The sequence below is a fragment of the Nesoenas mayeri genome, assembly GCF_963082525.1.
Source record: "Nesoenas mayeri genome assembly, chromosome: 1".
Classification (NCBI taxonomy): Eukaryota; Metazoa; Chordata; class Aves; order Columbiformes; family Columbidae; genus Nesoenas; species Nesoenas mayeri.
The window spans coordinates 32,841,402-32,865,567 of NC_137541.1; the positions used below are offsets into that span (position 1 = coordinate 32,841,402).

Genomic DNA, 24,166 nt, shown 5'->3' on the forward strand with positions numbered 1-24,166 from the left:
TCTCTGTAGGGAGCTAGATGGGTCTAGCACCTTTCAGAAGGAAACTGGCTTTGAGATGGATGTAGAATGGTAACAACCTATACCTGGAAAAGTTCTGGCCACAGAGGAGCATTAAGTATTTGCTGTATTTCCCTTGCTCTGAATACAACACCTGACGTGAGGATGTTTCTGCTGCAGTGTATGTGGTCACAATGGAGAGGAGCTTCAGGTCTTCACACACCAGCCTGAGGAACTTTTCTGGTTTTTTCTTAGAGGCAATCAACAGGTTCCTCATCCTTCTCATCTGCTCAGCCTTTGATCCTATAGTGCTTGAACCCAACTAGCTGATTCCAGGATTCTGGGAGTAAGGAAAAATCATTGCGCTATTTCTTACACTGCTTTCCACATCCACATCCTTTTCCAAGCCATTTCTGAGCATATGATACTGGCATAGTCATACTTTTAGTTCAACCGTGAAGTGAGTGCTTTCAAAGGCTTTTATTTCTGGTTCAAGGAATTTTATGCACCCGCATTTGGAGGAGAACAAGTTTCTGGTTTATTAATGTTTATCTCACTCTTGAGTTTCTCTGGGTTGGTAATAAGTCAGAGGCAAGTTGTCTGTAAGACATCACTTCACAGCTTGGTGTGAGCACATTCACAGAAAGCCACATTCTGCCCTTGTTTACACTCTGCATCTCTGGTGTTTTCGCTGGGGATTTGATGGAGGAAATAAGGTTGATATTCAGCTCTTAGTGTCCAGTCCCACCGAATTTACTCCAGCATAAAAAGCTTGTGGGCTTCCTCCTCCTAATACCCAATGCCATGGAAGGAAACATATTCTCCTCCAAGTGACCATGGTAACTGGTGCCTGGGTTTCCAAGGTGATTTTCTGGCAAATGGCCGAAGGAGGAAACAGTAACAAAACAGGATCCTGGGCAGCAGAAAGCATCCACATTCCTGGCGATGCAGCAGCCTGTGCTGAGGAGGCCAAAGCCATAGAGACAAGCAGAGCAAACTCTTCACTTTGAAATCACCACAGGTGTCAAACACACAGCAACGGGAAGGCACATCAGCCTGCAGTCCCAGCGTCCTCACACGTCTGTTTCCTACTGGTGACTGATATTGCTCTTATCCAGCTAACATCTTAAGTCTCGTATAAGCTCACTTTTAGCAGAGAAATAAAAGAGAAAAATGACACAGGGAAAGAAAAAACAAGCTGCTTAAAACTGACATATATCTTGAGGTTAAAAAATTCTCACACTCTCTCCCTATATATTTTTAATACTTCATAGTACTAAATAAGAGCGTTTTTCGATCTTGCATTTTGCAAAGCATAGAAAATATGTGGAAATGGATTCATTTCTCTTTCAAGTGCAATAATCAGACTTTGCGGAGCACATCGGTATTCCTCCTGAGACTCCAAACCAGAGTACAGCACAACCCCTCCTTCCACATCCTGATCCAGGAGGATCAAGACACTCGTTATCAGCACAATTCCTTATCGGAGTACAGGTGAAAACCAGTGAGGTGCAACATGGCACAATGAAGTGGAGAAGGAGGAAGGACTGGTGACCAAACCATTTCCTTTTGCAGAAGAGAGGCAGGGGTGTTGATATGCATGTACAGACAGGTGTATGTGCTCCTCCAACTCCTGTGGGAGCGTTAAAGCCTGTCACAGAGCGCTCTCACATCATGTTGTGGAGTTCACTGAGGTACACCGGTTACACGAGCACAAGCAAGTACAGACATAGCATCTAACAGCGGAACAACTCAGCAACGGGGATGTTACTATAGATTAGAGGAGTGACTGTTGCAAATTAAGAGGAATCTCAGCAGGAGAGCTACCACCCGGGTATAGAGAGGCTGGTCCAGAAGCAGCAGAAAGCTGTTTCCTTTCTGCTGGAAGAGAAGGAGCCAAAGGAGTTTGACATTTCCCTCTACCTGTTGGGAGGAACTACTGAGCTTCAAAACCACAAATATGAATCAAACAGTTGCTAAATGTTTTGTTGTGTGTTTATATTCATGCTTTCAGCTATAAGTAAAACCTTATGAAGCCTGATTGCCAAGATTTTCATTAAAGCCAGAAGGTCCTGTTCTACCCCTGCAGGATACGGTTATTGACAAGTTATTTTAAGATTGTTTCATGGCCACAGGATGGAATCAAATTATCCTTAAAAGTACTGTGAAGTATTTTGACATTAATTCTTCACTTATCTAATTGTGGGGTTGATTTCACAATTCCTCTTCTTCCCCGCTCTTCAACTTTTAATAGAAAATGTGTGCTTGCAGTTGATGAAGGAGATGTACAATAGCAGACACTGGAAGCGCTTTGCTTACCACAAGCACAGAGGCTTTCTGAAAGCGCACGGAGGGAGCACTTGCTTATCCTGCTGGAAGAACAGTAAAAAAGGACACTGGCTGCAGAGTGGGATGCGTGGACCATCGCAGTGAAGGGAGATGGTGGTGATGAGGGGAGGGGGTGTAAACCATATAAGTTAGTCTGTGCCAAGACAACCCTTTCTGACTTCCACATGCATATTTATCACAAGGTAGGCTCAGTTTTTTGCTCCTCTGAGAATATACAGGGTGTTTCAAAATGGTGGACCAAATTTGAATGGTGTACTGCTTTGAAAGTGAGTCCATCTTTTTGAAACACCCTGTATATCCCTCTGTTAGCGCTGCCCAGTACAGTCTGAATGCTCAGTTACAGGACATGGTTGTGTGTTCTCCTCTCCTGTACACACCCAGGCTGTACCTGGGCTTGGACACGGGAATGCTGCTCCACACTGTTCAGATCAGTTTAACGACCTCCATGGGGTTCAGGCCAGTACTACCCATAGCTCTTTGTATCTTCTCAGAGCACTAAATCAAAATTCAGTTGCAGACTCGCAAGTGTGAGACATGCCTTCTCCATCAGCATCTGCAATATTGTGTCTAGTTCTGGGCCCCTCAGTTCCAGAAGGACAGGGAACTGCTGGAGAGAGCCCAGCACAGGGCAACAAAGATGATTAAGGGAGCGGAGCATCTCCCTTATGAGGAAAGGCTGAGGGAGCTGGGTCTCTTTAGCTTGGAGAAGAGGAGACTGAGGGGTGATCTTGTTAATGTTTATAAATATGTAAAGGGTGAGTGTCACAAGGATGGAGCCAGGCTTTTCTCAGTGACAAACAATGGTAAGGGGCAGTGGGTACAAACTGGACCACAAGAGGTTCCACTTAAATTTGAGAAGAAACTTCTTCTCAGTGAGGGTGACAGACACTGGAACAGGCTGCCCAGGGAGGTTGTGGAGTCTCTTTCTCTGGAGACATTCAAAACCTGCCTGGACACATTCCTGTGTAACCTCATCTAGGTGTTCTTGCTCCGGCAGGGGCATTGGACTAGATGACCTTTGAGGTTCCTTCCAATCCCTGACATTCTGTGATCAGCTGGACATGCTGCCCAGACACTGCAGCTAGTTCTGAGGCACCTGGTATATCCCTGTGCAAGGGGCAGCAACACACAGAGGTACTAGCATCGACTTTGAAAGGACTAGTCATGTTAGTAATGTACCATACTAGAACTAAGTAACCCATGTGGATGACTTTGCCTTCCATACCACCTACCTATAGAAATGTTTGTAGCCTACTGAGTGCTTGCAGGGTAAAGGCAGGATGACTGAGAACTTGCCCCCTCTTGGAAAATGTTTAAGATTTGCTACAGATTTCCTGTGACTTAGGGATATCCAGGCAGATATGGGACTAAATTGATTTTTTTTGTAAGTACAGTTAAAATATCATAAAACTAGTATAGTGCACTGCAAATGAAATGATTGTGTGTGATTGTTCATAATTCGGCTGGTGAAATAACCTCATTAACTCCCTGAAATTTAATTTTTCTCCACTATTTGAGTTCAAACATTTGTGTTAGAAAAATAAAAGTATTTGAACTCTGAGTCTATTATTCTTAAATATACATTGGCCATGTATAGACCTTTTCTAAGAATTTAAACTCTGTATTAAACACATTAAAATGTCAGACAAGATATTTGCTGTATAATTATCATGTCTACATCCCATACTAAGGACAGCTAGTGAAAAAAGGTAAGCTGAACACATAGGTAAGAGCCAGCAGATGACTTGGCAGCACTTATGAGACTTCTACATAAAGTAATTACACACGCCACTGGTCTGAGATCAATTATTTATATCCTCTTTTATATATTGTAGCTCACATTTTATTGGCAATTGTTGTTACCAATTCACTTCAATAGAGGGCAAAAGAGACTGAAGTTGTCATCTCAGACTGGAGGTTGCATGCAAGAGTGAGAATTAAGAAATCTGGGAGGATTACATACAATTGGAAACATGACCAAAGTAAAAGAAAAATTCTAGAGTGATTCAGAGTTTGAGCAATTTTCACTTCCCTTAATGCTTCACTGCTCTCCCTATCTGTGGATCATACTAAAATAAACACCAGAGCTTGGTAAAAAAAAAATATCTCGAAACTTTTTACAGTCGTTTTTCTCTGGACTTGGACAGATTGCAAGTGCTAACTTAACAGTACCAGGAAAAAATATATGCTTTGGTGAACAGAAAGTACATTCTCCTGCATTTTCTTTTACTGACTTTTAATGCAACAAATTTCTGAATAATTTAGTACACTTAAGGGAATTTCTTGTGATCAATGATCATTTTATTTGTTTTTATTTCTCTCTGATTTTATTTCTCCATTAGAACAGGGGGGTTGCAGGCTATCTAACAAGGCATTTCAAATGGTCTCTTTTCTGTTACTGAGTTTCAATACAGTTTCAGTTATGCTTTAAAATTCACCTGCTTTCAGACATAAAGGTACCATGTCCCAGCAGTGATTAAAAACACTAATGTTTTATGAAATGACAAATAATATACTTTGTTTGGTCTCTGAGATAATTACTTCTTTCATTCCACCTAAGAATGCTGCATAGAAATATGTCTGTGTTCTCCACTCTCACAGTGATGAACCACTTTGACCTCTGTATCCTTCAAGAATTCCTCACACAGGGATACTTGTCTCCTGCCGTTCTTCCCAAATTTTGTCTGCACTGATATAATTTGCTGTAGTGGCCTTAATACACTGTCTTCCAATAACCGATATATTTCCCAAAAAACTCTTTCCTTCCAACTTGTTGGTTTGGTTTGGGTTTTTGTTTGTTTTTATTTATTGCTGCTGTTGTTTGTTTGTTTGTTTGTTTTATTAAAAAAAAAAAATACACTGGACCTACCAGTCCTCCAAATTTGCTGACTCTCTGCTTTCTTGATGCTCATGGTCTTTATTCTGCTAGGACTACGGTTTAAGCAGTAAGGATTTTGTTTCCCAGCAGTGTGCAAGCACTGTGAAAGAGAAAATTTCAATTTCAAATTTATCTTCACAAATGAGAAAGAGTTGACCAAATTATGAAATATAATGAAAACAAGGGCAAAAATGTCCACTTAGGAGCAGAAAATCAACTACAGAAATACAAAATGGGAAATAGCCTGACAAAGGACTCAACTGTAGAAATTAATCTGACTTATTACAGAATCCAATAGATATATAAGTTGCCAACATGATAGTGCTGCAAAAAAATTAATTGTTGCTCTGAAGCATGTTAAAAGGAGCATCACATTCAAAGTGCTACAGCTATCATATTCACAGTGAGAGGGTTCTTACCTGGGATATAGGTAAGAACTTGCTGTATTGTTGGGCACTATACCTTACAATGAAGGGTCAGGCAATGAAAGAAAGTGGACAGAGGTACTGACTTGTAATGGAAATATTAGGATGGTAGAAATGAAGTATGAATGGATATAGTTGCATAAGCATGAGAAGAAACAGCAGAACAATGTAAAAATTGGACTATAATCATAAAAGAGAACATAGTCTACAAGAGTAAAATCGAGGACTATTGCCTGTGTTAAGCCCAGGAGGCCTGGACTCAGTAAAACCAGACTACAGGCTGCTTGTCAGAAGAAGACCCTAGACTCTGACAACAAGAAATGGGAAGAAGGTTACAGCACATCACATATGCCATTCCTTCTCCTTTCAGCCCAGCTGGAATACAGATTATAGAACAAAATCATAGAATCATAGAATCATTTCAGTTGGAAGAGGCCCTCAGGATCATCGAGTCCAACCACAACCTACTCTAGCACTAAACCATGTCCCTAAGAACCTCGTCTAAATGCCTTTTAGACACCTCCAGGGATGGTGACTCCACCACTTCCCTGGGTAGCCTGTTCCAATGCCTGACAACCCTTTCCATGAAGAATTTTTTCTTAATATCCAATCTAAACCTTGTCTGGTGAAACTTGAGGCCATTTCCTCTTGTCCTATCACTTTCCACTTGGGAGGAGAGACCAACACCCTCCATGCTACAGCCTCCTTTCAGGTGATTGTAGACAGTGATAAGGTTTCCCCTCAGTCTCATTTTCTCCAAACAGCCCCAGTTCCCTCAGCTGCTCCTCATCAGATTTGTGCTCTCTCTAGTACCTAGCCTTAAGGAACTTGGAGCAGACTTGCCTAAAATTTATGGAGGTGTGAGTAAGCAACATTTTGATGCAAAGAATCATGTCATAGTAAATTTTCGCTCTTGAGTATAAAAGACCTGTCCAAAAGTTAGTTTTGCCATTGTTTAACAGATGTGATGGAGACCTGACACCTGGTATCCCTTCACAGAATCACAGAATGTTTGGGATTGGAGGGGTCCTCTGGAGGTCATCTAGTCCAACCTCCTGCTCAACCACCCAGAGCCAGTCACCCAGGACCATGTCCAGATGGCTTTTGAATATCTCCAAGGATGGAGGCCCTTTGTCCTCTGTGTTGGACACAGTGACCCAGGCCAGACCACTCAAACACGCCTTGGTTCTTGTGAGTGTGTGGGTGTGAGAGTGTAAGTGAACTAAATCATTGAGAAAATGACTGTGAGTGGGTAAAGCCAATGTACTTAAAGATTTTGTAAAATAACACCTTTCCTTCCACAGAGTCTCACATGGAGGTTTTTACACTAACTTCTTAGCAGAGAGGAAGCACAGACAGCAATACATACTGGAAGGCTGAAAGACTTGGGTTTATGCAGTCTGAATGAGAAAAGCTTCAGAGGCATTAAGGTGATAGTTTTCAGTATGTAGTATGTTATTATCAAGAGGACAAAAGCTGACTGTTCTCATGAATGCTGGGAGAGGGACAAGAATAAAACAGCTGAAATTGCTGTGAAACTATTTTGGCTGAGGAATTAAATCCTGACAAGATCTTACCTGGAGACCTTATGGTCTCCTCACCAGAGACTGTGAAGCACATGACTGGCAAATATTTGTCCCCAGTGTCTGGATACGTTCAAACCTGTCTTACTGCTGAAGGCTGGATCAGATCAGTGATTGACCACACAGCGCCAGATTTATTGTCAAGGGCCCTGTGACTCAAAAGACCCCAGTGCCAGCCCAGATCCATGTCAGAGAGTTGGTGCCTATGCCAAAGTTTTGTCACCGCTGGGCTGAACAAGCTCTTTTGGTCTCTTCCTGATCTGTGTTGTTAGGGTTGCTATGAAACTCTTATTCATGGCAGCAATTTTTCCACTGGCTCCTGCTCTTGTTTCTCACTACCAGGAATGTTAAAACATTTTTATTTCTCCTTCAATACAATTGAAAACAGCCATGCTTGAACTGGGAGGAAGAAAGAATTTGATTTAGCCTAGCTTTTTCATTTCAACTCACTTTTGAAAAACTCTATTTATCTGCTAGAGGTTACACAACTGCAGTTCTTTGAGTGGATCTTTTGTTATTATCTGTCTGACAAAGGGATGGCAGCAGGGTGGTGCTGTTGCATTTTTTCTCTTCATTTGCTATGCTTTTTTTAATCTCTGTTTTTCAGGTGTGACCAAGCAGAGCTTCTGAAGCTTTGGTGATTTGCCAAAAGTACACATGGAAATATATCTGGTTTGAAGTTAAAAAACAAATAGCTATGCATTTTCAAAAGGTTTTACAGGCCTTTTAGACACAGTATTCCCATGGCCTTTTCAGATAACTGCAAAACTTGGCTCTGAAGTAATCTACAAAATTGAACACGCAGATACTGAGGGCTGAATGAAGCCTGCAAAATCTTTGTGTTCTGTAATTGCTGGGAGAAAGTTTACAGTATGAATGGGACTGAAGAAGTAGATCCTCTAGTTGTCAGAGTTAAAACCCCATATAGCCTGATTCTGAAATGTTCCTCTTTTCTACATTTTTTTCTACTTTTTTTTTTTTCATTTAGCAGCTTTTTTAATTACATCTTCATTCATGAAATGTGAAAATAGGAATCAGGTAACTAAAGTAACAGTGATGTCCTTGTTGTGTATTCAAGAGTGCACAAATCTCACATTAGAATCCTAAACTGTACCTTGTCTGTAACTATCACTGCTCTCCTCTCGTCGTTTAGGAAATAAGATGTCACCAGTGGGACCACATTTTGGGGAGGATCCAGAAGGGAGGACGGCAGCTTAATATTACATAATACAGGTATATAATGATGTAGTTGCAACTCTTTGCTGGACACGTTGAAACCACGAGGTGTCTGCGGCTGAGTCAGCCTGGGGTAAATGCTCCTGGCAAGGAGCGGGGTCATTTGCTCTGTCCTTGTAATCTGACCAAGCGCAAAACCTGACAAGTGGTCGTGGAGCACATGCTGAGATGGTCAGAGTCAGACTGGCTGTGTCGCAGGGTGGCACACTGTGTATCAAACTTGGGACACACAACAACATGTGTCTTAGGATGCAGCATTACCATTTACCAGGTATCCTGCCTGTGGCATTGCCCTCCTCAGGTTCAGCTCTGTGATGCTTTCTCTGTCCAACACAGTGACAGAAATGCTCACTGTCAGATGGTGCAAACAATATTAGTTTGCTAATAATGGTGCTGGCATCAATAAGGTTGAGAGAGATTATAATTTCTGTCCTGTTGAATCCAGTTATGTTCTTACAGACCATTTCTCTACTCAAGCAATCAGTGTGAGGGAGATCTTTGCTTAGCAGAATTGCTTCAAAGCTTCCCAGTCAAATTTCTCAATTCATTTTTGTCAGAAAGTGCTTGCACTTAGACTCACTGTGACCTAAACCCACAGCTGCTTGGCAATAGATAACAATATTAGCAAGTGACAGACTTATCTGACAAATGGCTTTTGGTCCAGATACTTGTTTGTATGCTTTAGACATCCTGGGTCCTGTGGGCCATTTGAATATCAGCAATAGACTAGAGATTGAAAACAGATTGCTTATAGCATATGTAGTGCTTTATGCAGAAGAAGAAAAAAAAAAGGAAAAAAAAAGAAGAAAGGTTATCTTGCTCTTTTTTCCTTTCCCTAAACTGCCACCCCTCATTTCTTCAATCAATTTTTCCAGCCTTATTTCCATTTCTTCCCACTATTCAAGCTCAGTCCAGTTCACCTCTGGATACTCCTCCAGATCACTTTCCATTTGAGGAACTCTCTTTTCCCCCGGAACAAATACTTGTGAGTACAGTGGTATATTGCTGAGCACTCAAATCTCTTTTTGTGAGAACTTTTGTATAATGACAATTGTGCATTTCCTGTGTTGCAAAATTTGCCTTGTTTGTATCTGCAGATGAAGATGGAGATGAGGACAACGTAACACTAGTGAAACAGCCAACAGAGTTGAATACATCAGCAGAGCTGCACAGATGGGCTGTTTATTCAGTCCTTGAGCCTTTCCCCTCCAACTTCTGCTACCTTCTCCAAATAACTCTGCCACTTACTGGTTTGAGTTTTCTTACATATGTGGGCTTCCTATTTTCAGAAGTATTTAGCAATGGCAAGTTCTTAAATGCTTGGGTGCCTAATTTGGCATAGTCTAAGAAGACTCATGGGTTTTGCTCCCAACCCAGTTTTGGACAAAACCAGAGAAATCTTTGTAAAATCTTCACCCTGCATCCTGTTAAGAAAGAAACCAAAAGCTGTTTCCTAGTTTTAAGATACTGTTTGATCAGCTTGTGATATGATCAGATATATGAACTCTACGATAAGGCCAGATGAAACAAAACCAAAAACAAACCGCAAAAACAAACAACAACAAAAAACCAAAACAAACAAACAACAACGACCAAAAAGAAAAAAAAACAACAACACCATGATAAATGTAGTGGTTTTTTCCAACTTTGATCATTCAGGGTGCTGTTAATGAAGTAAGTAAATGTGCCCGCTTACAGAACATGATTTTGATAACGGTCTGTGCCCGAAGATCAGTAAGTGCCTCCTCCCCGTTCCGACAGCTCCAGCAAATTGCACGCTGGAAGGTGACAGCGATGTAAGGCCTCAGGAAATAACCGCTGCCTGTCCGGAGCTGCACCGGGCGCTCGCCTTTCCCGGAGCCCAGCGGCTCCAGGCGACAGCGCTGCGAGCCCCGAACGGACTGTGAGCGATGTCCCGGCCGGCAGCCCAACGGGGCAAGGTGTCGGCGGCCGCCCCGCCCGCCCCCCGCCGCTCCGCCCCCGGGGCAGGGAGGGCTCGGGGCGGACTCGCCTCCCCGGCGGCGGGAGAGCGGGCGCGGGGGGCTGCGACTTCGGGAAGATGAATGCGGAGAACCAAGATGTGCTGCTGGATCTGGAGGGGGAGGAGGAGGAAGGAGAGGGGGAGGAAGACGATGATGATGGGGAGACCGGTGAGTAGGGGGCTGGCACGGGGAGGGTCCCCTCGGGGACAGCGGGGGAAGCGGGTTCAGCCCCGGGCTGGGGCTGCGGCCTGGGGAAGTTCCTCGGAGAGGCGGTGTCGCGGGTGGGGAGGGCAGTGACATGGGGGCCGGGGGCACTGGTAGTCTGGGTGCTTCCAGCACAGCTCACCTCCTGCCGCAACTTCTGATGATTTTCCCGTGGAAAAGACGTGATGCCGGCGATGTTGTCCAGAGAGGTGGTAGATGCCCCATCCCTGGAAACATTCAAGGCCAGGCAGGACGGGGCTCTGAGCAACCTGATCTAGTTGAAGATGTCCCTGTTCATTGCAGGGGGTTGGACTAGATGACCTTTGAGGGTCCCTTCCAACCCAAACTATTCTATGATTTGATGTGTGCCAAGTGGAGCTTCCTCATCAAGCTCCTGCTTCCACAGCATCAGCTTAGCTCAGTTGGCAGAGGAGCACCTAAAACTTTACCTGTTCCTTTCCCTCTCTTGGGAGGGAACCGCGTGAGGTGTCGCAGAAGCAGCATTTAGTGATGCTGGAGACCTGCAGTGTCGCGGCGATACCCCAGCGCAGGCACAGCCTGTGCCAGGGTGACTTGATCCCTCGGAAAATGTGAAAAATGCCATCGCCTCCGCACACCCCCGGCACGCAGCATCCCCCAGAACTGACCCGTGTGGCTGGCATCAGCCTCCAAGGGCAGCAGCCACCTCTCCTCCTACTGCCAGGCTTTCGTGCTTTAATTTGACAGCCAGGAGGAAAATTACCCAACCCCCTCAAAAAATAAAAAGCTCAAGGGAGAAAACTGGCAAAGCAGAGAAAGATAGTAATTTTGTTGGGAAAAAAATGCATATTGTGTCTGCCAGAAATACAGACAGTAAAAAGACCAGAGAGTTTTAAATTCAAAGACAGTGAATGTTAGTCTTGTCAGCAGCAGACTAGGACAATGACATTTGTATTTATTGTGGGAATGAATTCCATTAAGGGAGAACCAGGGGCTGATTCTCAGTTGGTTCAGACTGAAGGGTTCAATTAATTTTGCTGAAGACACACAGATTTACTTCAGTTCAGAAGCTCATTTCAGCTGCAGTGCTCCAAATATTCAGAAGTCTTTTATTTCTGCTTAACTTGTTAAAATGGATCTAACAAACTAGGAATGCAGCCAAATGTCAGTTAGACAAGCAAGTAGAAGATAGATTTGTATATATAAATGTTATCAAATAAAAAGGGTTCCTGCTCATTAGTGTTCAAAAATATGTTAATATTTTTACTGACAAGTACTAGATTTTGATATTTTTTTTTTAATATTGGGACTGAATTTATGCATTAGCAAAAAAGTTCTAGTGGCATTAACTCTGATACTCATCTTGCCTCTAAATGCTAATACTTAATAATGGCCAATATGGTTTGCCTCATTTATTCAGTTAGCTCACTCCAAAAGTGGATAGAGTTCGAGCCTCACCCAATGTCTGTGGAAATCAGGGAATGTCTTTCCTCCAACATGATTAGCCTTTGTTTCAGATGCTCTGGGAGTATCCTTTGCTTTACGGGAATGGTCCAAAGATCAATTGAGTTTTCTGTATGAAGTGAGACAGAGGAATTGTTTGACTCCACTCCCCAAATTAAAGGGCGGATCAACTCTGCAACGTATCAACACTGCAATCAACACTTGCCCTTTTCTTTCCACTCTTCACCCCAGAGAACAACTAAATTGTTTCCTACTCATGACTCTCTTTCAAATTTGGGGTTAGTTCAGCTCCCAGAGCCAGCAAATCACCAGCTGCATGTTCTGCTTGCAGGATACAGCAGTTTGAAACAACATATGCTGAGAGGTGGCAAAACTGACTAAAAATTGAGCAGTGATGATTTAATGAGTTGTCACACAAAGCCTGTAACGCAGTGCCCAGCTCGTTCACATTTGCTGTTTGGCCTTGCAAAATGCATGGATAACAGTTGTGAGGTTTTTACATTAGGTATAATTACAGAAGAGCTATTTTATTAGTCCGCCAAACTTGTAAATCCTCCATCCACCTCCAGCTTTATTGTACCACTTCCATCTGCATTTTTCCTGAGAAAGCCATCCCTGCTGTGGCAAGTAAGCAGGACTTCTTCTGAACTCTTTCCAGATCTGTTCAAGGTCAATCCCAAGAGTTTATAGCTCATCAGGAAAGCATTACTATGGCATATCAAAGTTTGTAGTCATGGCACATAAAGGCAGCGCTCTGGCTCGTACTGGCGTACAGTTGGTTTTGGTTATCCACGCTGGTGACTTCCAAACCTCTCATGTCAGCAGGAGCCCAGAGATAGAGCCGGGCTCATGAGTCCCAGTCTGCAGGACGGTACCACAACTGTGCTGCCGGACATACGTAGCTTTGAAATGGATTGTTTCTGTCAGACTTGTGCTTAAGGAACGATGTTGGGCTTTTTTGACAAGCTGAAAACCTCTTTTTTATTTATTTTTTTCTCAGTGCTTAAACAAGATGGGCAACGTTTTATTTTGGGACTGTTTTCAAGGGGATTGTTACATTACTGTCATCAATTTGTTTCTGAGACACCTTGTTACTAGGGAGAAATGGTGGGAAGCACATTGACCTGTGGTTGCCACAGCATTTAAAATTCTCCAAACCCATTATTTTCTGCCTAGAAACTGTCAGACAGTTCCATAAATTGTGAAGTTTTTCTTTCCCTGGTGCCAAACCTCATACCATATCTAAATTAGTTTGCTTGTGTTTTGGGATTTACAGAATATCTGAGTGTGCTCTCCAGAAAAATTGACTTCTGCAGACAATATCCAGAGGCATCCGCTCTGAGTAACCATTCTGCATGAAATACTTTTCTCTTTATTAGGATATGTTAGCATCTTGCTCACTCTTTTTTTGTCTTGGTTTTGCTGAAATATATTTCCTGGTTGTTGCTTGAGCCTGGAGTGTACAACATCTTCCCATCTTTTGACACTGCTGCAGTAATCATCAAGCCATTCTTTATAGATTAGCAGGAAATGGATGTTCATATGTTAATCTTTTTCTTGTCACACAATATAGGTATTACGCTGATGAGGATTCCAGCTCGTCTTTCTGAAAAGTATTTCATTCTGTTGTTCAGCACATGTTACAAACTAGAATAAAAATGTACAACAGAACTGGCTTAATCAAGCAACATTATTTGTGGAGTTGCAACCTAAAATAACCAGTTTTGTGCACCCCACTGTACAACTGTAACTCTCTCCTAAGGGATGGTGTTGTAATTCGAATGTGAGGAGCATGTGTAGCTGTTCTTTACCTCATTGCTTTTTGTCACTATTCTGTTCTCTGCTTGTTTCCTCATGGCACATACTGAATTTTATCATATTGTCTGCCTAGAGCTTCTATTTTTTCCCTATTCAATACATTCATTAGCTTGACCTACTTCTCATATGACCCTACAAATACTGTTGATAACTTATACTGTACTCCAGTATTATATAGAGTATACCAACAATGTGCCACAAATTTCTCCCGTGTTTGCCTTCATGATGCTGTGAATGGTCAGTTCTCTATAGAAGTCTTCAAAAGGCAATGGAAAGTCTCAATGGTTAGATTCCTTGTTTGAAAAATGTGGCTTTGTCCTGCAATTTAGTAACTGTAATTCCCATACTGTGGGAAATTTAAAAGTAGTCCACTCTGCAGAAGGTTCAGGGATCATATCTGGTAATTTTATAACAGGCAAGGTTTTATAAGCAGATTATTTTTAAAAATGTAATTCTGTTTCTGAAAGGAAGATATCTTCTTTTTCAGTCTACCTACACTAATGAGTAGGCCTGCCCTAGTCCACTCTTATCACACCTGGTTTTCTTCTCTTTTTCTCCTTTGTCTTGTAATCAACCTAAAAAATTTTTTGGGTACATATCAGTCACCTTCTGTCCTGAAGAAGACTGTAGGATGAGTGTGTCTGATGGGCTCAGAATCAAGAATTTCTACTCCCCAATTCTGTGCTCTCTTCACGACACTCTTCTTGTACATGGGCATCTAGGACACAAGGAACAGGAACAAGCAGGATTGCAGACATACATCTCATTTATTCTGATTTGCCCCTGAGGCAGCAAGAGACTCTTCATGGTGAACGGGGACTTGTGCAGGTCAGGAAACAGTGCCCTATAATACTGTTCAAAATTTAAACTACCTTTCTTGCCTTCACATCCTTCCTCTTACATCAGTTACCCTGATGGTTTACCTACGTTTCTTCTTCTCTTCGTACCTCAGTAATTTTATTTTTTTTACTTTCTGCCCACTTCAGTTTCACCAAATCCAAGCCACGCAGGAGTAACCACCTCGTCATCCAGTATGGTTGCGTTTGGACAGTACATTGCCAGTACCATCACTTTTTAATTCTGATTTAATCATTTTTCTACAAAACTACTAAAAAATACACAGTGAGAGTTTAAATATTTAACTACAATGTAATTGCTGTTTTGCAGCTATTTATAATTCATAAACTCTGGAGGAGATCAGAGTATTTCAGGAACCAAGCAGGAATTTAGGAGACTGATAAACTTCACACATTTATGAATTTTTTCTTTTTTTAAAGTTTTTCAACTGTAAGAGAGTTCCCAGTTGTCCATCAGAAACTTCCTGTAATTTGAAAGTATTCTTTGTAACTGTATTTTGGATTTAGCTGTACTGAACATACGCGCGGTTTACAGGTAAGTTTACAATCTGTAGGAGGACATTTTATCTGTCATTGTATCAATTTTGGCATTTGCAAAACTGTAATTGTAGTAGTTTTGTTTCTTTTCCTGGCTATTAAGTCATTAATTTTATGCCAGCTATTTGTGACAGGTGATTCCTTAATGTTTTTCCTCTATTTACACAGCCCACACGTTCTTTTAAAAGGAAAAATACCCTACACATGTTTATACTCAACATTTTAGATTTTTAAAATGAAACATTATCATTTGTAAGAAAGAAAACTTATTAAAATTGATATGTAGGTAACAGCCAGGCTTTTGTTGCATGATGCAGAACTCCAGCAGTTCCATAGTGTTACATTTATTGGAAGTGATGCAATCAAAAACTCACAAAAAATGTCCTAGTTTCAGCCGATTTGCAATTTATGCAGTATATCACATTGCAGGTAGAGAGCTTGAATTTCAGGAGGCCAGAGACATGGAAGGGGTGATGGATGCACACCATAACAGACCCCGTGTTTCCACACAAATGGGCCTTTCAGAGGTAATTAGAGAAGGATTGTCAATAAGATCTGTTACTATATGCATGGAAAATTCAATAAAGTGGTTATTGTTTAAATCACCTCATCCTCGTGTTTCTTGGTACCTGCCATTTCCTAGGAAATGACAAGTTGCATACGGTAGAATTAAGGTCTAGTATGCCACTAGATGTGTGGCAAACCCCAGGGGGGAACTAGCTGATACTAAAACAGGTGTTTTCTGTTGTGGTTAAAAAACAAAACCAAAACCAACCAAAAACAAACAAACAAAAACCACCAAAACAAAACAAACAAACAAACAAACACACACACACAAGAACACAACAAAAACCCAGAAACCACCACCACAAGGTTGCTTTTATATAAGAGCAATTACCTGTCATAAATTAAATGGCCTTTGTAATGCCTTCCAGATTATCCCTTATAAAGAACAATACGTTTTTCTTTTGTTGTTTTGTTGTAGTTGTTTAATTTTTGTTTGGTTGGCTTTGGCTTTGTTGTTGTTGTTTCATTTGAGATAATACATTCTTGTACCTTCCTAAAAAAAGTCAAATGAAGAACCATTACCTCAGGTTTGGGATTAACTGGGGTAGGTCAGGAAAAAGGATTACTAATTTTCATGCTTTATAAATAATGCACAAATAATAAAACTAAATATCCTGTGTTTGACATGAGATCTTTGAAAAGAGGTGCTGCAGGCCCTAAGCCTATGGAGCTGCTGCAGTTGTGAGTTTAACAAGGTAATTTGTTTAACAGGATGTGAATGTCAAGGGGGAGGGCACTGAGGAATGGTGCTGTGGGTTGGGTTGTGTGTTGTTCTTATATTCAGGAAGCAAAGGTGGGGACAGAAATATTATACAAGTGCTGAGCTCTGTATCCTAATGAATACAAAAAATCAGGTTGCTTTTACTGGACTGTCACTATTGCTACAGTGCATGTCTCTGGCATGGTCCTTTCTAACAGTTTGAAGTATTGCTCTATAGAATATATGTTATTAAATTAATATTTTCATATACAATTTTAAAAGTATTCACCAAGACATGGGCCTACTATCACTTGTAACTTTTTAGGGTTTTTTGATTCAAATCCAGGCTCACTGTGAATGCAGGTGATGCAGGTTTCCCACTGAAGAGCGTACGTGTTCATTGGCTGCCCTGGACACAATGAGACCCCCCTCAGACACTGTGTTAGGGTTTAGGTCTGATGAATCTGGAAGCTGAAATGAAAGCTGTAGGCTGTAATGTCACAAATGTGCCAAGCCAGCACAACCTGGCTTGGCTAACAAAGAAGTATTCCCCCTACAACCGCCTTACAGTGGCAGCTTAAGTCTTCATGGGATTTTGGCCTTATTTTTCATAGGGCTATATCAGTGACAGTGTGGTAGGAATGCAAAGCTGTGAAGGACACCGTACCCTTTATCTTCTTATTGCCAGTGTCTGCAGGAAATGAAAACTGGCAGTCATGCGAATTGTCATCAAACAATAGATTTTGGTTGACAATCAGTGTAAGAATGCAAACGTCTGAACACAGAATCCTTTGTCTTCTCCATCCCTCCCACTTAACTCAGACATCCCACATCTCTGAAGGCTTTGTGACAGGAGGAGTGTCTTGATTGCTTCCTGAGGAATTGTACAAGCATATGAAATGTAATTTTGCTCTGTTCAATGGAATTAGCTCTAAAACTGTTGTTCTTGCCTATCCCAGAGTCAAGCATTTGATGACAACAGTAGATCTGTAGGCCTGATTCCCTGCATGGACTTTAGAAGTGAGATCCTGAAGCATCACTAGAGCTAATTAAAAAAAAAAAAAAAATCTCAGCCTCAGGATGGCTTGATCTAATCATTGAGCAGTCACAGGATCACAGAATCACAGAATGTCAGGGATTGGAAGGGACCTTGAAAGATCATCTAGTCCAATCCCCTTGCTGGAGCAGGAACACCTAGATGAGGTTACACAGGAATGTGTCCAGGTGGGTTTTGAATGTGTCCAGAGAAGGAGACTCCACAACCTCCTTGGGCAGCCTGTTCCAGTGTTCTGTCACTCTCAGTGTGAAGAAGTTTCTTCTCATATTTAAGTGGAACCTCCTGTGTTCCAGTTTATACCCATTACCCTTTGTCCTACCACTGGTTGTCACTGAGAAGACCCTGGCTCCATCCTTGTGACACTCATCCTTTATATATTTATAAGCATTAATAAGGTCACCCCTCAGTCTCCTCTTCTCCAAGCTAAATAGACCCAGCTCCCTCAGCCTTTCCTCATAAGGGAGATGCTCCACTCCTCTGCAGGATTCAGAATCACTCCCCAACCTCATTACTCCCCAAGGAGTGAAGAGATGTGCTCAGACCCCATGTTTGTGTATATATGGCTTCATACTCTGCCTATGAGAAGGTAACCCACCTGATGCAGTTATCGGTTTATCAGTGACGGACTGTTGAGTAGCAAAGGGTAGGGAAAGGAGAAGACTCTATCATTAACATCGCCAGCCTGACACATATTCTTCCATTGCATGATGGCATCAAATGCGACTGTAATCCCTTTTTCCCATTCATATCCTGCATCCAGGTCAGAGCAGCTGCCTCCTCACAAGCCTTTCAGTTCCAGACCTTATCAATATACATGGTCCATCTCCCATGCATCAATTGACCTGTTGAAGGGCATAATATTACTGAATGCAAAATAGGCAGAGCCTAGATAGTTTTGCTAATGGAAATAGCCATATTTAAAAAACATATTATGTTTGCAAAAGTGTAAGATTCAGACCAGCATAGACCCTGTTAGCAGGAAGAGCCAGGAAGGCCAAAAGGTTTTGGAAAGAAATCACATTTAAACATCTTTAATGAATACCAGATTCAGATTGGAAAACTAACAAAAATATATTCAAACACAAAGTGACTGAACTTTAAGCAGTGTAGTTACAAGTCTGCTAGAGCATAAACATTCTTTAATTGATTTTATGCCTCATGTGGTAGAAATTGCAGCTTAGTTTCAGGATATTGTATAAAGGCTGAATAAGACTGAACCTTTCAATTTAGTGTTTATATTAAATAATTTTCAACTAAACCACTAATCATCAATATTCTTTAGACATAACTAAAATCAAAATTTTGTAGCAACTGTCACCAGCAGCAGATTTCACTTTGCTTTTTTAGTTTCCCTTCCTTTCAGTTTTTTGTTGATGGATTTCCCCTGACCCCATCAATCTGGTTAGTCAGGTTCTCCAGCATTTTTCAGATGTGATTTATTACAGGACATTAAATATTTGCATAGGAGACTGCTTACAGTACAGTCATCAGAATGACTTGGTGTGCCGGTGGTGTTCTATGGGAAACAGCCACAACCTCTGCTCTGTTCAAGTGCTGTTTGAGAGCCGTTGCCTAAATGCGCTATTTGAAAGCTATTTGAGTGCTATGTGAGAGCAGGTCTAAATACCTGATAACCTGAGTGTCCATGGTGTGTTTCTGTTCTGTGGGCTTCTACATTGGGTGGATCTTTTGCTAAGGCATCTGACTTTCATAGGGTCTACAGGAAGGTCTTGGTTCCTGCTCTAGTTTTGCAGCAGAGACCCGTGACCTGTCTCTCAGCCATTATTGCTTTGGTAAATTACAGTCAGGTGAGGAATCGGCACTGGGTAAGGAAGAAAATTTGGAATGAAGAATGGGAGAAAGGAGCACTTGTACTGAAAAGTACTGAGTCTTCTCTGCTGTGGTGGTGCTAATGTATTTTGCTCGGGAGAAGGGGATGAGATTAGTGACTTTTCAGTGGGTGTAAGATGGTGGGTTCTTTCGTGCCTTTGTGGGAGGAATATTTAAGTAGAAAATGTCATCTGGATTGCAGATCGGGATGGAAAATATGAGAGACAATTATAAAATGTTGTTGATGTAGCAACTCTTCTAAAGATGCTGGGAAGTGATATTAGTAATCCAAGGACATGCTGCTGTGATCTGGCACGGCAGAGGAGTTGAAGAAGAGCCACGTCCTGCCTGTGGAGAAGCTGAGATCTGTTGCTGTCAGGGGAGGGAGCTTGAGATAAGCAGCAAAAACAAAAACTTAGATCAGTGGAGAGACTCCTGTAGCACAGACTGGGGTCTTGACTGAAGGGTCTGGTAAAAGAAGAAGTGTTGAAGAGATGGAAAGGGTAAGGAGTTGGAAGTAAAGGCAAAACATCCACTGAGACCTGGGTACAGACTGAGAAAGAAAGTAAAAGGGAAAGAGGAAGAACTCTTGACAGAGTTCATAAGGGTAATGCCAACCAGCGCAGCTGTTCACCTACCTACCTGGTCAGGAACTCATAAGCAGTGGCATAAAGATTATTCCAAGTCAGTTCATCAGGAAAATAAGCTACAGCAAGGGACTAAGGTGATATAACTGTAGGTGCAGTCAATTAAAGTAATTCATTTGTGGTGTTTTCATACACATTTTTAATATATAGTAAAAAATCAGAATGTATTAATAGGTAATCTGTCCAGCAGGAGAAAAATTGCTATCTTTATACCATTAATTATTTGCAAAAAATTTGCACTGCTCTAGGTTTGGCGCTGCAGTTAGAGATAATAACATTCGATGAAACAAGACTGAGATGATGATCCAGAGGGCTCTAGCATTGCCAGAGAGTTTTATTAGTTTGTGTACAATATTAATAAAATTATTAATGTTCTCTTTCTATGTGTTTTTTCCTTAAGTAGTCTAATGGAGTTTTTATAGGCATTAATGAACAAGGATGAGGTCGAACAGTGCACACGTTACCCTTGTGAGAAGTCCTTTTGACTAGAGTGGGAATAGCATTATTTTTGTAAATGCTATTCATAGTAGGGAATGCAGAACTAGTCCCTAATGGAGGAAATATCTTTATTAAATCTTTCATCATCTCTGTATATACTGATTTATTGTAGGGAAAATAATTAAATTCATTCAATTATTCTGCTGTCTATAAAAGACAAGAAGAAATTCGCATAAAAGCACAGTTTAATCTATAAACTGATTGCTGTCCTTAAGACAAACAGCCCAGAAAAAAATTCTACAATGTTTGGTAAGACTTAAACATGTAATGTATTGTTAAAAAAAATTAAAAATCAACAAGACCTGAAGAATAAATGAGTCAAGGATGGATTTTTAATATTTTTTTAAACTTGTTCCTTGGTGTTAACAAAATTAGGAGAAAAAAAGCTTTGAGGGCAATGCAGTCTGGGCCAAATAGAGGTCCAGATGTTTTTGTAAGTTTATTGGTGTTTACAAGAAGAGCCAAGCTCTCTTTTAAACCTTTTATGCACAGAAGAAGGTGGTTTTAGGTAGAAGCTGGTTATTAAGCTGCAGCTGTTACGAGAGAAATCTGAAGAGTCCTTCAGTTGCAAAAACTACGAAGTATTTGCTGATTAGGAAACAAAAGTATACAGTTTATTTCTAAACTCTGAGTCCAACACTAGGAATTCTTACAGACATGTAAGAATTTTGCACCTACACACACCAAGTAGCTCAAAAATGCCTGTAGGTTTTGACTTTAAACTTAATATGTTCATAGTCAAGTAAATAAAAGTATCTTTTGGGGACCCTCCTGTAAACAGACTGTGTAACAGCTGAGTGTAGGAAATACTTTAAAGCAAACATGCTGAGAAACTGATTACAGAAATTCAGATATATCTCCTTCGAGACATGTAAATTTAATAGCAATGGGTATAATTTTATAAACATATTTCAAACTTAAGATTTCTAATTAGATAGCTCATTGATCCATAGGCATTGAAATCTAACCAAAGAGTGATCTGCAATTATGATTTAGTTAATCATTTCGGTTCCCAGTAAAAGGCTCCACAGCTGCCTGGACTTGGCATTGGTGAGGAACACCATGGGACCAGCTTGGATGCTGAAAAAGCTGCTTGTAGCTTGGGGCAAGTGCTGCGCATGGGCTGCCCTCCTGAAGGCAGGGTACACTCGTTCCCCAAATAACTGGGCAGTAATTTTGACAGTATGCTTGGGGTTGTTCTTGGTAAGTCTCTCATAGTGAAAGCAAAAGTGGCTTGTCTTCTGTTTGTTTCCTGCCCAATGACAGCTAATTTGGGTTAGTTGCTCTGGGATGAAGAAAAAAAAACCCCTCACATTATTTTAAGCAATGAAGAAAACCCCTTCAGATTCAAGAAGGGAGTCAGGGACTGGCAGAAGTCCAGGTACATTTGTGCAATGATGTTCTTAAGCTCTGGAGAAGGTAATAAAACCAGTTTATCATACTCTTCACCAGAGGGTTAATTCTACACTCCCCACCAAAGCGTTAGGTCACAGCCCTGCAACAAACCAGCCTTCAGAGATATGCATTTGTTAGTCCAGGTTCTGGGCATGCACACGATCTGGACAGGGAAGGTAGTGAGATTACATAAGAATTATAAACAGCTTGTGCTGCTTCTCAGTTTTATCCTTTGAAACTCTTAAAGTATCAGCAATATTGTGGTTTAACAGAGATTATTTAAGTCAAGACTCACAATTCCTCTGAAATTTCTCAGAGAAAGAAAACACGTAAAGCCAATTACGTTTTATGATGTTTGGACCCACGTAGTGTGGTACTTCTGATAGCTGTTACATCGCCACAATTTCATGTACTCCTCTCCTCCTCAAAGTGGGAATGGTAGGAATCCTAATTTTTACAGGATTACCTGCAGCTCACTCCTATAGTCCTCACACAACATAAACTTCTAAGGTATCAGGCTGCTGCTTTTCTCTGCACACCAGTCCATGTAGGGACATCTTACAAGCCAGACATGACACAAGCATGAGAACAATCCTTTTGAGTTAAGTGGAATCGTCAACACCCATGAAGTTATTTAAGTATGTAGATGTTGCAGCCTCAGCCCCCAGAGACTGTATATTACTGTTCAGGGTGGGTTTTTTCAGTGATTTATTTTCCAGAACTACTGAGGATGGAAGCATAAATATCTGTCTAAACAATCGTTCTTCATTTATCAGTTGTGGATGGTGTATCCTTGTCTTTCTTTTTGTTTGTTTCCTCTGAATGGAGAAGAGTTTAATTAAATGTTTTGGGGACAGGTGTTTATCCTGCAATCTAAGATAAGAGCGAATGTGTCCATCAGAGGAATTTCTGCTTCTCTCACTGCATACAGTTCACTGAACAAACCCACTGACCATTCGCCTCAACAAGATGTTCCTTAGGAACAACTTGCACACAAAAATAAACTCCAGAGAAATCCTAACTGCTTTCAGGATTAATCTTTCCATTCTTTTTCATATCTTTCGCTATTTTCTTTTCTGTTTTATTGTGTCACCTTTAGGACTAGTGATTCTTTTGGCATTCAGAGTCAGAAGTTTGTCTCAATAAGAGCAGATCTGTCTCATACAGAAGAGAAATGTCACTCAGAAGTGACAGAAGGTGCTCTGAGGGTCCAGACTGCACAGCCAAAGTGCCAACCTGAAGCAAACAGGGACAGAGGAGTCATTCATGGTTTCATGTTTCAGTATTGCTCCACTTAGCAGATGCTAACCTAAACCAAAGTCTGTGGCTACAGGAAAGGTGAATATTGAAATCCCAGCTGTGAAAGTGAAGCATGAACATATCCCATCAGTGTTATGTGCAGCAGAGGACCGGTACAGTGAGTACTTACAACCTTTAAGGTTTTGTCTACATAGAATGCAGGTCAAAAATATGACAATAAGTAAGATTTTAAAGCTCTTCTTTTACATGATCAGGCAGCTTTCTAACTGTGCTAATGTAGGGAACTGAAGTCTATGGAAATGAGAAAATGTATATTTGATATAAAAAAAAAAAAATCCTTGGAGTTTAGTGAGCAAAGTTTACTTTCAGGGAGGTTGAAATGTTGAATTACACGTGTTCCTTGGAATCAGCACTGCCCTTTTTCTCTTTGTCCGTGAAAGTGTATGAGCAGAATTTTCCATTTTTTATTCAGCTGAACATTTTTGCTTCATTTCATGATACAAGAGAAATGAAAGTGACAGTACTTTTCTAATTGTGGGGTTTTTCATATCTATGGATACTTCTCTAATACGTCACCTTGATATGGGACAGTAAGAAATCAGGCAAGGCAAATTTCAGCTAAAGATTTCAGTCTCAAAGGTATAACCCTGATTTTTAGAAAGTACATTTCTATTGAAATAATTGGTCATTCTAAGCACAAAAATATGTCTTGGAGTTTAGCTGTCCCACCTCAAATGTTCCTCAAGTGTGTGATATTTTTGGTTTTCATTAAAGGTTGGGTCATGCCTCTTGCAGAGAGCTCAGAGAGGAGGCCACCAGAAATGGTCTGCCCCGTAGTCCTCTCAGTGTGTGTTACAGAGTGGCTGGCACAAAAAACACTGTCACCTCCTTGCTGTGAGTTTT

The 24,166-nt window shown here is 41.1% G+C and overlaps 1 protein-coding gene across 1 annotated transcript in view; it reads left to right on the forward strand.

The window, feature by feature from the left end:
- Nucleotides 1–10,527: 10,527 nt before the first annotated feature.
- ANO6 (anoctamin 6) overlaps nucleotides 10,528–24,166 on the forward strand; it is a gene marked incomplete at both ends in the record, with an annotated part of 71,684 nt that continues 58,045 nt past the window's right edge. The window contains one exon of the mRNA XM_080360307.1: nucleotides 10,528–10,618. Coding sequence (XP_080216433.1) covers nucleotides 10,528–10,618 — 91 coding nt within the window. The remainder of the gene's footprint in view (nucleotides 10,619–24,166) is intronic.